Source organism: Perca flavescens, chromosome 4 (assembly GCF_004354835.1).
Source record: "Perca flavescens isolate YP-PL-M2 chromosome 4, PFLA_1.0, whole genome shotgun sequence".
Classification (NCBI taxonomy): domain Eukaryota; kingdom Metazoa; phylum Chordata; class Actinopteri; order Perciformes; family Percidae; genus Perca; species Perca flavescens.
Genome location: NC_041334.1, coordinates 31,873,024 through 31,887,133, shown reverse-complemented (window position 1 = coordinate 31,887,133; position 14,110 = coordinate 31,873,024). Strand labels below are relative to the sequence as shown.

At 40.6% G+C, this 14,110-nt stretch overlaps 1 protein-coding gene and 1 pseudogene across 2 annotated transcripts in view; both read right to left on the bottom strand.

The window, feature by feature from the left end:
• slc2a9l2 (solute carrier family 2 member 9, like 2) overlaps positions 1-14,110 on the bottom strand; it is a 96,056-nt gene that overhangs the window by 56,234 nt on the left and 25,712 nt on the right. For both annotated transcript variants that reach the window (XM_028575242.1, XM_028575243.1), the window contains exons 7-8: positions 13,850-14,037; positions 11,556-11,666 (exon numbers count right to left, since the gene is read on the bottom strand). In XM_028575242.1, the coding sequence (XP_028431043.1) occupies positions 11,556-11,666; positions 13,850-14,037 (299 nt within the window). The remainder of the gene's footprint in view (positions 1-11,555; positions 11,667-13,849; positions 14,038-14,110) is intronic.
• On the bottom strand, positions 546-2,336 carry LOC114553835 (protein NDRG1-like; annotated as a pseudogene).

The window sequence follows — 14,110 nt, the reverse complement described above, 5'->3', positions numbered from 1 at the left end:
TCCATTATTATAAGCTTCAGTCTCAATTTAAAAAAGCGATTAATCGCGATTAATTACAGCAAATTGTGCAATTAATTAGTTAATTTTTTTTAATCGATTGACAGCCCTAATATATATACATATATATATATATATATATATATATATATATATATATATATATATATATATATATATATATATATACATATATATATATATATATATATATACATATATATATATATATATATATATATATATATACATATATATATTATAATAATGGCCCAGGGTGACCAATAGCCTAATCCATGACAGATCTGCCAACCAATCACGAGAGATTTCTCTTGTTTAAAAGTAGTGGTTTCATCCAATACTGAGTGAGGACATTCCAGCCAGGCCAGACACTCTCTGGACAGGCGCCTATTCATATGCTAATCTGAGCCATTAGCACCTCTGCGGGAGCTCTCCACATACGTCATGGTTCATTTCCGACAATATGTGGCACAGACGAACATGACGAACGTGATAACTGCCGAAAATTAGGGGGATTTCCGGGCATTTCCAGGCGTTTACAGGGACGAAAATCCCACTTTTCATGCTGTGTTTCTCTGACATTCGTGGCTTTGGTGATCCCAAATGCTGCGTTGCCCCTAACTAAACATTCACCTGACCAAGGAGCTCAGGAGCATTTTCTGTTCAAATATGTTTGAGTCCTTCAGAATGACTAAACAAACATACAGTTGACCCTGACCTCCCACTCAAAAGACATATTTTCAAATTGGGGCATCACAGCTGCATCAAATGTCCATTGTGCATTTTTACAATTCCAGGAATGCTATCTTAATGTCCCTCTCCACATTAGTGTGTATGTGCGTAGTAATGTGTGTGTCAGTTAGAAGCAGCGCAGCACAACCCGAAGGGACCTTGAAAGGGTTGGGTGCCTGGAGAGTGAAGGTTCACTTAGCAGGACACTTCGGTGGACTTGGGCACGGCTTGGTCTACGTTGCTGTTGGCCGTGCCCTCCGCGTGAGAGCCTCCACGCTGGTTCTCGGCAGTGTGGCTGTGGCTGCCCTTGTTTGTGTGCGAGCGGGAGCGGTTTCCCGCAGTTGCCCTCAAAGGAGGTGACGCTGGAGCCGGAGGCGGTCCTGGAGCGGACCAGGCGGGTCATGCCGGCAGAGGGCATGTATCCCATGCCCTGAATGAAGTACTTCAAAGCTTCTGTCAGTTTGTCAGGCTGGTCAACCTGGGGCATGCCTCTGCAGGCAGCCATCTTAAGCAGGGTCGTCTTTGTTGGGTCCAGCTTGGTGTTGCACTCAACCACAGCCCCCACAGCAGGAGAGCTGTCACCAACCACCAACAGAGAATGGCACTTGAGGGTCCTGACGCTGCTTCTGGGGATCGGCCTCTCAATTTCCAGATCCCTCAGATTTTCATAGGACTTGACAAAGAGATGCAGGTTAAACTGGTTCATGTCATTCATGATGTGGTGGCGGAATGTTCAAATTAAGTCCTGGTTGTTGTGGATCTCCTCCTTTCCAAAGAGGTGGGTGATGATCATGTCAGGCATGGCATTGGTCCAGCCGCTGATCTTGTGTGCAGCCCAGTCCATCCATCCCTCAGCATATGGGTTGATGATGATGAGCAACAGCCCCTCCACTATGTTCGGGTAGTCCACAGCAAATCTGGTTAGAATGTAGGCCCCAGCTCCAATGCCCATTCCGACAACACTCTTCAGCCCAAACTGCTTTAACACCTTCGGAAGGTTCTCAGAGAGTTGGTCCGTAGAAGGGTACTCATATCCAGTGGAAAAGATGTTAGCTCCCTCATGCTGCCCGAGAGTGTCAACGTGACATACAGCAAAGTGCTGCATGATCTTTGACATGCCCTCATGGTTGAAGAGTGTGTCCCAGCAAGTTTTGTGGTTTAGTCCAATGACATGGAAGGTGAGGATGACTGGTTTGTCACCCTTGGGAATCCCCTTCATTGTACAGTGAATTCTTCCATGAGGAGTCTCCACATCATGCTCCTTGATAACAAGCTGCTGCACAGCCTCTCTCAGGCCTGGCAGTTCCCTGTCAACCAGCAGGGGTTTGGACTCAACAACCTGGATGTCATCCATTTCAAGGAGCTGTAGAACCTGTGGATTAAACTTCTGATTGTCCTGAGATGAAAAAAGTCCACAATAACTTTGTTTTTCTTTTCAAACAGCGCAAATTGTTGCAGTAACAGAAGCATTGCTCAGGGTGCCATTGCAGGGGGCTCCGGCAAAAAAGTTGAACCAAGCTCAACTTTTGCTGCAAGTCATCCAGCAAGGCACTTTGTTTCTCAAACAAATATGTGCAACTGCATGTTCCTAGTAGATACTTTGTATTGTAAAACTATTTCTACTGATTGACTTGCGATTATGGATGTGTTATCTATGTATGTTTTATCACACATGCTGTGTGTTGTTGAGTTATGTTGTTGTAACATGGGGCCCACTTACATTTTAAGCACCATATTAAATAGTTTTCTCAGAGAAGATGAAACATGAAGATGTGTGATCAATATGTTACAATCTATTTAAGAGTTTGTGCATTTTCCCAGCTTCCCATATCATACTGCGTGTGTCATATAACATGACATGGCAGTCCAAGATACAGAAATAAATATATATTTGCTGAAAGAAGAGCATAAATACATTTATTTGCTTAACCCTTCAAACCTCCAGTGCATTCTACAGAAAGCTGGTGGTGGAGAATACTCTATACATAATGCATCATATGATGAGATTTACTCACAATACGGCATGTGGCTCATCAATAATTTCACAGGCACTTCTCACTCTCCACCCAGGTGTCTTTCTACTTGGGTCATGGATGGTGGAGGCCCGACTCATTCACTGCCTGACTCAAGCCCAGACTGAGCCCCAAGCCAAGCACTCAGAGCAATAAAGCATTCATGAAACTGCCCTCAAACTCACCTAACCAGTAGGATTTCACAAGAGGGGCTTCTGAAAAAAAGGGTGGAAAAGATAACTTGTTTTTCCATGTGAATGTTTGTGTGGTGTAGGAGAGGTGCTGGGTTTCCTTACGACAAGAAAACATGATCAAGATTGTCTTGTCCTCTGTGTGTGTGTGTGTGTGTGTGTGTGTGTGTGTATCTCAGTACATCCCACTGGTCCCTGAAGGCATAGGACATTTCTCTGCAGCCACACACAGACAGAAGCACACACACACAGCAACCGCCAGCCAAAAAGGTCTCTAAAGGTATAAGAGGCTATAAATAACACTATGAACTACTGAAACAGTAATAAATGAATGCACTCGCACAATAATAAACACAACCCTAAGTTCTGTGAAGACTAGCATAAACACACTGCCAACGATGCTTTGATTGTTTTCACAATGCACAAATTACCTTGTAGGACAAAGATTAAAGAAGAATACTGATATGTTTGCTTCTTAGATTGTGCCAACCATCTATGTAGGCTGCCGCTCTGCTCTCTACATTATCCCTGCTTATGTCGGCAGTCCAAGATAATAGGGCTTGTAATCCTGCCTGCACAGAAAGTCATTTGCAGATAATCGTATTTGTAAAGCATTAACAAACAAATTCCACAGGCAGAATTAGTCATGCTAGAAAATCCATCACAATGAACATGAAGCATTAGCTTAGTTTTGTTAGTGAAACTATTTCCTTTTTTCCAGTTTTTGTATTCCGTGATCATTTCTTCCTCTTTAGACTTTAACTAGCCAAAGGGCTACAGAGTGTGACGACACGGCCGGATGTGTTTGATTTAATGTGGGGTGGCACACACTCCACAGTTCTTGTGTGTTAGCCAGCCGTATAGTGTGCCGCAGTGAAAGTGTGCCGCAGTGAAAGGGTGATGGCCCAGTAGGGCACTAGAAAAGGGGGCAGGAGGTGAGTGGATAGCATTTTGCATTAAAAGTGCACTATGAGTTCCTGCGTGGTTTCGGCGCGATTTCATTTTTGTCTCAAATCGTAGGCATCTCTCCTTTGATCCGCTAGCTGCTGCCCCCTGAATACACTGGGAAAAAGCCCGGTCTCGGGAGACAACACAGGGGTCGTAAACGTCAAACAAACACTAGGGGCACAGGCTGTGCACCAAAATACAACAAACCACTCCAGCCAATCACCGACAAGATGGTTGGGGGAGGGGTGGGGGTTAGTGCGTCTTTTTCACTGAAATTAAGGCTGTTGCTTTAAAAGCACCCCTCCCCCAACCATCTTGTCGGTGATTGACCATGGAGGAACTCATAGTGCACCTTTAAGTAATCGTACATTGTAACAGTTTTTTCTTTTTTCTTAATGTATTTCACAATGATGCTATAACAGCCGTGTTGCGATCCAACTATAGTGAGCGGCAAAAGAGGATTTAAAATAGAATAAATAAGTTATACAGAGCTTAATAAAAGCAGAATAAACAAGTCTTTGGTTGATGCTAAATGGTGCATTCAGAAGGCCAATGAAAAGACAAACAAACCCAGAAGGACATGAATTGATAAAAATGTCACACCAGGGAGGCGCAAAAGGTGGGGAAGATGTTCAATTTGTTTCCATTTTAACACCAAGAAAATTAAAATTATTAAAATGATCTTGAGTTGTATGACATCACTCCATTAATGCACAGAGATGGGAGCACAAATGAGAGGGAACATTGGTGCTAGCTTGCGAATTAATCCACATTTCCACCAGTTTTGAGCGGAACCATTTTAATCAAGGCTGTGTAATCAATGGAGGAAGTAAACAGTAGTAGCAAAATGTCGGACTGCATGATTGCTTTTTTTATTACAGATATTTGTTTTTATCCCAAAAAACAAGCATGGACTAAGTACCGCTGCACTCTCTATTTTTCTGACATGTGTCACTTGAATTCTCCTTGCTTTCTTTCCAACCTGTAGTATTTAACATGCCCACTGATGTTGTTACGGTTCGCACTTGAGGTCAAGGAAAACCTGCCATTTGTTTGTTGCAGCTGGTAATCAACTTTTCGGGTTTAGAATTGTGTGTTTTTCTTTTGCATCGTTTTTGTTTTTTGGGTTGTGTGCTTTTCTTTTTGCATCGTTTCTGTATTTGCAGCGCATATGTGTATTTGCAGCGCGTTTGCTAAATGCTGCGCATGTGTTGTCAAATTATTTTGTCTATTTGTGTGTGTTTCATTAAGTTGCAGTGCGTTTTCCCCTGTCGGCCACCGTAGGAACGGCTTTCCGGTGTGTCACAGCAGGACTAACACACACACACACAATATAGTCAAACATATATTTTTATTACGAACAGTTAAAAATGTGTCATGCCATACTATGCCATAGTCTTCTGATAATGATGAGTAGTGGTACGGTTCCATCATACCAGCAACAAGCAACCAATGTCCTTGTATTGGAGGTGCAAAATTGTCGCAAGAAACTATAAGATCCCCTTAATAAGCTGCTGAAGGCAGAAGGGGTAAATGAGTTCAGGAGGAGATTACACATTTGGTTGTCCCGGTCCGAGGACAAGCCATCGTCTGTATGCACAGTTTAATGATGTTACACTTTGGGTAGAACATTTCTGTTAATTATCACATAAACATGAACATCTGACTGATATAAACTGGCCGCAGTTTATATCAGTCAGATGTTCTGTTTAATATTGCCTTCTGTGATCATGGTGGATAGCGACAGACCTCGATCATTAAAACGTGTTAAATTAAAGATGTGCACTTCTACCCTTCTTTGAAATGCAAAAACTGCAAATCCTCATCACGAATTCAAAATGATGCCCTCTTATTTGTTTTACTTGTGATACAGTCACTACTTATACTACTCTCAAATAATATGACAATAATCATATGTCACTTCAAAATTTTCATTTTCACGCAAAATCCATAAACAAGAGCCCTCTTCTTCTAGTGTGCTAATCTTAATTTTTCTATAGAATAATACCAGGTAAAATGGTGTCTTTGCAGTGCACTTGATGCCCAAAACTCATTAACACCAAATTACAGAATGGAAAAATACAAGTAATCTTTCCTTGGATTTTGCAGGTGACCTACATACACCAAGCTTTCTTTTAGATTATTTTTGTTTTTATTTTTGCTGCAGACGGACAGGACAAGAATGTTTCTCTTTCCTTTTTGAAAATTATAAATATGTTTAGGCCTATGTCAGAAATTGTTGTTTGTGTGTTGGCAGCCTCATGTGGTGTAAAGGATTTAATAATGGAATAAGGTTAGAGCTACAGCTAAATACAGGATGTGGTTTATTAAGAAGCGTATATCCCGGGATTTGGGGATTAAATCTCACCTTTGAAATGTTTGCCACCTAAATGAAAAAGGTCTTTTTTTAAAGCCAGGTGACTTTGATTTGAAAAGCATAAATATTTGAAGCCCTATTAACACAGCTCTGTAAAACTCTAGAGGTTTCTCTCAAAGAGAAAGATGTCAAATATTCAGCTTTTTTCTCAAAGGAAAAACTGTCCGTTTGCTTTTTTTTTTCCTGACAGTGGCTGAAAGCTTGTACAGTTTATGGTTATAGCATTTTGTTCAATATAAAAAAAAGAAATATCACCATGAACAAAAAAAAGCAAAAATCTATTTATTAATTAGATGTAGGGGTGTAACGATATATCGTGGTACGATTTATTGCGATGCAAAAATGTTACGATATGTATCGTAGAGGTATGGCGATATTATTTTAATTATTTTTTATATTATTATTTTTTTTTTACTACCGCCATATAAGTGCTGACACACATACCAGACGGCCGACCATCGGCAGAAAAGCCAGTCGAGATGATCAGTCGCATCCCCGAGGTCCAAAAAACCATAGATATAGAACAATATGCAAAAAACTGCCTTGGGACACATCAAAAAGACGAGAGGAGACGAGACGTAATACGCCTCCATAAAAGCAGGCGGCGCTAATCTGTATTGTTGCCCAAGAAATGACAACCAGCAGCTGATTGGACGAATGCATCACATGGGTTTGTTCTCTCTGGAAATTCAACGCCAGACTGTCATGGCGGCTTGTTCAGAATCACTGACATATGTTCAGAATACGATCTCATATTGTACTAAAATAGTTCACTGAAACATTTTAAGCGAGAAATAGGCCATGCAGTTGCTGAATCTGTCTTTATTTCAGATCAACAAAGGTCAGTTTAAAAGATTTTCTTCAGATTTTGAGAGACTCTAGTCACCTCATTCTGCTTGCCATTTCCGGGTGAGTCCCGACGGCCCTGCCGCCGACCGAACATGTCAGGTCGGCGGAAAAATGAACGCCGACAGCCCCCCAGACTGACGACGGCACGGGACACAACGAACAGATTCGCATCACTGACCTCGCCAGACTGTCCAACGGCTGAAAATCGGCCCAGTGTCCCGGCCTATGACGTCTGTTTAATCCTATTGGTTGAGCTACTGTACCCGCGTCATGTTTACATTCACTGCATTCATGCTCCAATGAATAGGATATGACGTCTGACTTTACATACAGAAGGTTAAACTAAATCTTGATTTATATTGAAGTATTGTACATTCTTTAAGTTGTATGTATAACAAGACAGTTATTGAACACTGTTAATCTTAAATAAATCTGTTATTTGATTTTCAGTTGAATTTTTGCATTTTTTTCAAAATATCGTGATACATATCGTATCGCAAACCCAGTATCGTGATACATATGGAATCGTGAGCTGAGTGTATCGTTACACCCCTAATTAGATGTAATTAGATCTGTCTATTTCATTAATTAAAATTCAGTTTTACAACTGATGGATATGTGAATTTAACAGAGCCTTATATCATCTTTCAGCTCAATGTTTTGGTTTTACAGAATGACCTGCACCTTTATACATTGTGTATTTTTCAAGCATATTCTTCAAAATGCAAGAAAGGTTTCTGAAAAATCGTATTTCTGTGGTCAAAAAGGGTTAGTCTGCTCCTACCAGACTCTGTCCAGAGAGTCTGGCCACTCTCCATTGACAAGTGTAACTTCCTTGAAGGCGGATACTCCGTTGAAGTTTAAAACTATTGGATCTGCCCAGAGCCACTCTGGATCTGCCATAACCAATCGCTAACATTTGGTTGTGATGTATGTCATGCGCATGTGCAACAAGAGGGGAGACCGACAACAACTATTGGCTTATATTTAGCATTAGCATCGCTAGCTTTAGCCTTAGCCAACTCCTTCACCACTAACGGAGCGAGTTGGAAATTCTAACTTTTCCCGAACCCCGTGGGGAGGTGGGCCACAACATCATGGCCACCAACACAACTCAGCAAAGGTTGTTCTTGCTCGGGCTTTAACTTCTGGATATTCGGCAGTGCTGCTGCCACAACGGACATAATGGCTTCGCTCGCATCTTTCTAGCGCACGTCCTCAACGTCATCGTTCTCAGCCACTCCCTCTGTTTGCAGATTGGACTGCCAAATATTTGGCCAGAGAAAACCCACGAATACACCGCAAACCCAGACGGAGTACTGAAGTGTCACGGGGCGGAAGTTTATTTTTTATTTGAGCATGCTTTTATTGGATTTGCTGTGGTTTTATTTGCTGTGTTTTTATCTTTTTTATTGCATGCTTTTATTCTGAAATGTGTGTTTTGTGGACACTGACTAATCAGGCTAATGACTCTCACCTGGGAGTGAGAGGGGGTTGATTGGCCATTGAATAAAAAGGACAGAATAGGAACAAGGCAGGGGCAGATGGGAAAAGAATCATGGAGGAAAGCACACCAGGGTAGATGCTGAAGCACAACAGAGCATACAGAACAGGTGGAGAAGCAGACAGGAGATCAGACGAAGAGAAAAGAAAAAGAACCTTAGAGGAGCCCTGAAGCTACAACGAAGGAAACACCAACACTGACCGCTAGCGGCAAAAAGTGGGAGAGTGTAAAACCTGCGTTGGACTGTTTTAACCTTATTTTAATGGTTGTGTTTTTAGTTTTTTAATTGTTTTATCCTTTTAAAATAAATGTGTTATTCCTTAACTTTTTATTTTTTTTTATTTTTATTCATTGTTTTAAATACACTGCCTTACTGCTCTCCCCCGGCATAAAGGACCTGTTTTTAATCTTTTACCTTAGTTGTATTACTGTAGTTTTAAAGAGGTCCTAGGCCTCAGTTCAAAAACCTAGGTGGCGTTGTCGGCCCCTTTTACATATTGGATATTTTTATATCCAATATCCCCCCTCTCCCCCACCCTTAATACAGAAGGAAAATGAAAATTGAGCGGAAGTAAAAAAGTAAAAAAGGGTCATAAGGAAATCAACCAGCCCTTAAAGCTATATTGCGTACCCAAGGGGGTAAGCTTCGCTTCAGAACTCGAACTTCCTATGGCGCCATTTTGATGCTACAAAGAGATCACCTCCCGTTAGCATTCCACTGACTAGCATTCATTTTGTCGCCACTTTGACAGCGAATAACTTTACATCTGAAGCGTTTAAAGACTCTATTTGTCCATTGTTTATTTCTGAAGAAACACGACATTGTATAAAAAGGCTCCATTACCTTGTACCTCACGTTATGGCTCCGTAGCAGATGTTTTTGTAAAAATAGGCTAACGATTGTGTCATAACCAAGTGACTTACTGTCGCATAGTAGGAATTACCGTATAGTACAGGAGAAGCTCGCAGGCAGTTTTGACTTACATGAGATGTTTAGGTTTAATTACTAATGTTAACTAGCATGTTAGTTAGCAATAATTAGCCTGTGCCCATGTTATCTCCTTACATATACCTACACTCTCCGTATCTGCAAGATTTGGAATGATTGAGATTTCTCTTGTCACAGCTACCAGAAGACTTACAACTTTCAGACACGTTGTTCACGTCACATTTACGTTGTCTCTGTGCAGTAAAGCAAGAGATCACCGGAAAAGTGCTTCTAATAGCCTTCACTGGTCTCCGTCCAGAGCAACGGGCTCTGTTGGTCCATTTTATATATGTCAATGTGCATACCATGAGGAATTCTAAGTAATGACAACAACACTGTCAGCATGTTCACATGACCCAAGCCTTCCCTGATCGCGCATGTGCCCCCACACAGCTGCTAGTAGCAACAGAGGACACAAAGGATTAAAAACACATGAGGACTCTTTAGAAGAGGTAATTATCTTCACTCGAGCTTCTGCGCAGGAAAGCCACCGGACGACACAATCTTCTGAACATAGCCATACTGAGAAATCCAGAGAGTTGTGTGAAGCTGATAGTCTTAATTATCTTTGTAGCAACTCATTTGGCAATGGCTTGGATGTAATGGACGCTCATTAATATCAAAAAGTTACGCACTAAAGCTTTAAGGTACTTATTGTGTGAGGGGATAACACAACACAGCCTGCACAGTTCTACCTCACTCAGTGTAGTCTGAATCAATAGCACACTGCCATCAGTAGGTCAGTATTGCTACACCAGCAGTTTACTGGATTTAAATTGAATACAGCCGAGCATAGACTCCTTTTCTCTCCTGTGGAAACCTTGTGTCAAAGCAGTTTGTTGCTTGGGAACGGAAGATGTGATGGAGATAAGACGACACTGAATTGGGACTCGTCTCTTGGGTATGTGATGCTGCTACATGTCAGGACAGTGGTCAGTGGACAGAAATCATCACACAATGCTCTGGAGTGGAATGCTACATTGTCTGCCTAACAAGCTACCAACAGAGACATTCCCACCTAATTAATAACTCTACTGAGCTGTTGAGTGCTCTCTGCTCCATCATTTAGCGACAGATCTGCTGCCAGAGCGGGAATGTACTCCTGCTGACAGCAGTGCCTTTTCATGTCAACCGAGCTGACGATGTTTGAGCAGCTTTGCAGTTTGCGAGGTTCCTCCACAACAACCAAGCATTACAGAGCTTTGGTCAAGTGCATTAAAATTACGAGTGGAAAACTGTAATATTTGGTTTGGGAAAAATTCAATTTGAAGAGGAGATAAGTTTGGTCTCAGATTAGCAAAACTTCTCTAAAACATCAAAAAGGTCTTTCTATGTACATTATTTCCTGTAGGAGACATCCACACACCACAACCACCACATTCACAATGGTAGTTCAATGTCAGCTACTGCCTATTTATGTATTTACTTATTATTTATATATTTTTATATAATAATTATATGGTGAAGATACTGCTTTCTCTTTTTCTGCAAATCTTTGCATTTTCATGTGTCTCATTTTGGAGAAACTAATCGAAAAACTGACATTAAAACAAATCTTTAGTGCAGAAGTGAACTGCCAGTAGTGCAGATATACATTCCTGCACTGTGGAGTTCTGTGGACAGCTTTCTGAACATCAAGATTATAAGAGACCTTTCCTTAAAGGTTTCTTTGTGCTGTCTTTTTAATCAACTGTGCATAATGACAAACTGGAGACATACGTAAATAGTAAAGTCCTTTTCAATTACAGTAATATACAGAAAATAATCCATATATCAAAAAGAGGCTGGTGAAATTAAACTTTAAAAGCTTAAGTATTTCAAGAAAATGGTTCAAATAGCCCACAAATTGGGGTTGATTTTAACAACGGATATAAATTAATGAGCAGCATTATGCCCAGAATCGCACGTTTGATTGATTTAAAGTAACAATACTCACCGAGATGATGGCAGCCAAAGTCTCTATGGCCCCAGTGGTCAGTGTGATGTAGGGGATAATGTTTTCGGCAAAGCCTGCATTCCGAAGGATCCCATTGGTGTAGTACCAGATCTATGAAAAAAATTAAATATTTATTAAGGAATTTTGATGAGCTGATATTGTGACAGAATATTTTTTCAGCTGTCAACCTCAACCATCAGTTTCACTGCAGTCCAATACACCTCTGTAACATCACTCAGTCACTGTCAGACTATAATATGTACTGTCATTCGACAGGTCTGATGGTGATAGCAGATTAAAATAAGACCTCCAGATTGACCTAAATTAAATTCCTGTCTTCTTGAAATGAAAATATATGTAAGTCAAGTCATGTTCATATCTGTGAAAAACCAGATGAGCTTTGTTATTAAGTCCATCAACCTATCAAATGTGAAAATTTAGCACAAATATTATTCTTTATGATATTCATCTTGGAGATGTATTTGGGGACACAATAATTATTAATAATTTGTTTGCATTTCATACAGCCTACAATATGTCGGTCAGTGTGTTTGCCCACTTTAATTTTAATCTTAATATGACCAGTTGGATTGCATCCGTTTTGCTAGTAGAGCCTTAGACACGTGGAAGTTAAAAACCACCCCTGTTTGTCAATAGAACAGGAGCTTACTTGTCTTCTGATGGATTTAAATACAAAACAATGAGTTTTTTTTAAAGGATACAGTATTCAATTACTGAGATTTGTTTTACATCATTCCTGATGGAGATGAAATGTACATAATTTAAGTCAGTTTTTTCTCAGTTCACTGTCACTCTTTTTATCAAGTACCGGATGGCAGCAATAAGCAGCAACTCTCTTTCATGGCATCTATATGCAAATTGCATTTCTAATGCAATTGCATTGGAAATGCAATTTGCTGCTACACGTGATCCACTGACAAGCAGTCACTTTGTCACTGATAAGACGGTGATAGGACTGCACACCCAAGTGTTTCTGCAGTTAACAGTTCTGTAATTCCCTGTCCTGCATTGTTTTTTTTTTTTTTTTTAATTGAATGAGAGAGTTAGAAATGCTTTTGCTTATACTTAAATCTACTGTTACTAGAGCTGTAATCGGGCCTTAAAAATTAGGCCCGAAAAGGCCCGAGCCCAACAGAATTCAGCCAGAGCCCATCAAGTACATTTTGATTGACAGCTTTTTAAAAACCCTAACCCGTTTACAGCCCACCATTATTCAAATGTGCGCACGCACACAGCTCTTTTGTCTTTTGTCAAGAATGAGTCATTTATAAAAAATTTAACATAATTTATTCATGACTAACGTAGGCTATAGGCCACTTGGAAGTTGGAACAAATAAAGAAAATAAGTCCTCCAGAGTCCAGCTTCCATTTCACCTTCTCAGCATCCATTTTCGCACTAATCACACACCGTCTGCAACAACTGGCACCACCACACCAGGACTTAGGAACTGAGCCCCTCTGAGTGTCGAACTGTATGCAATGTAAGCACTCACTTACCATCCATGCTACCTCATTGTTTTATGTATGCACTGGAGATTGTGGGTATGTTTTTTTATGTTTTTAAATTCTATTTTATTTATTTGCAAAGCACCAAGAGGAATGCCATCCAATTTCATTGTATTCTGTACAATGACAATAAAGAATTCTATTTTATTCTAATCGAAACGCATCACCTGACCGCTCATTTACTGCGCAACCCGGAGAGCAAGCCTGAGCCCGGCCCAAGCCCATGTAAAATGATAGAAATTAAGACCGAACCCGACCAAACCCGTCGGGTCCCATCAGTTTCGGGCAAAGATCTTCAGCTCTATCTGTTACTCCATTTTAATGCACCAGGGAGCTAGCATTCACATGTCAACCTAAGGCTATGCAGCAAGCGGGAGTTGTTTTCAGCTCAATAAAAGCCTTGTGGAGCAGTAAAGGGATGTTTGATTTGACAAAAACTACAGCTCCAATGTGAGGGTAAACCATGCTAAGCATTAAAGCTACACTCATTAATATTGTTATATTACTTCATGCAAAGGGTGATGAAAGAAGGTACAGTATATCTTTAATACCATTTTTCCACAAATTTGCATTATTGATTCTTTTTATAAAATTTGTTTCATATTTACAATTTGTATAATTCTATAAATACCAAAGACATTGCGGATTTTTTAAATAGAAAACAAACAGTAACAATGTGTCCTAAACATCTTATATATAAGATAGTATAGAACGAACAGGATTCCACTGACAATCTGAGAAAAAGTGAAATAAGAAGTGCATCTCACAGCATTGAGGCCACAGAGCTGATAGCAGGCCATAGTTATGATGATGGTGATGAGCTGCCAGCGAACAGCTGGGCTCCTCAGCAGCTGTAACATGGAGGCCATGTGCTGGTTTTCCTGAGCCCGAGCCTCCGCGTGAACCTCCTCCAGCTCCTGGGACACATCTTTCTTTCCCAAAAACCTCTGAAAGGCTGACACACACATACACACAGCGTTAAACATATCCATAAATAAAAACAACCATCACGCTGAGATAAAAGAAGT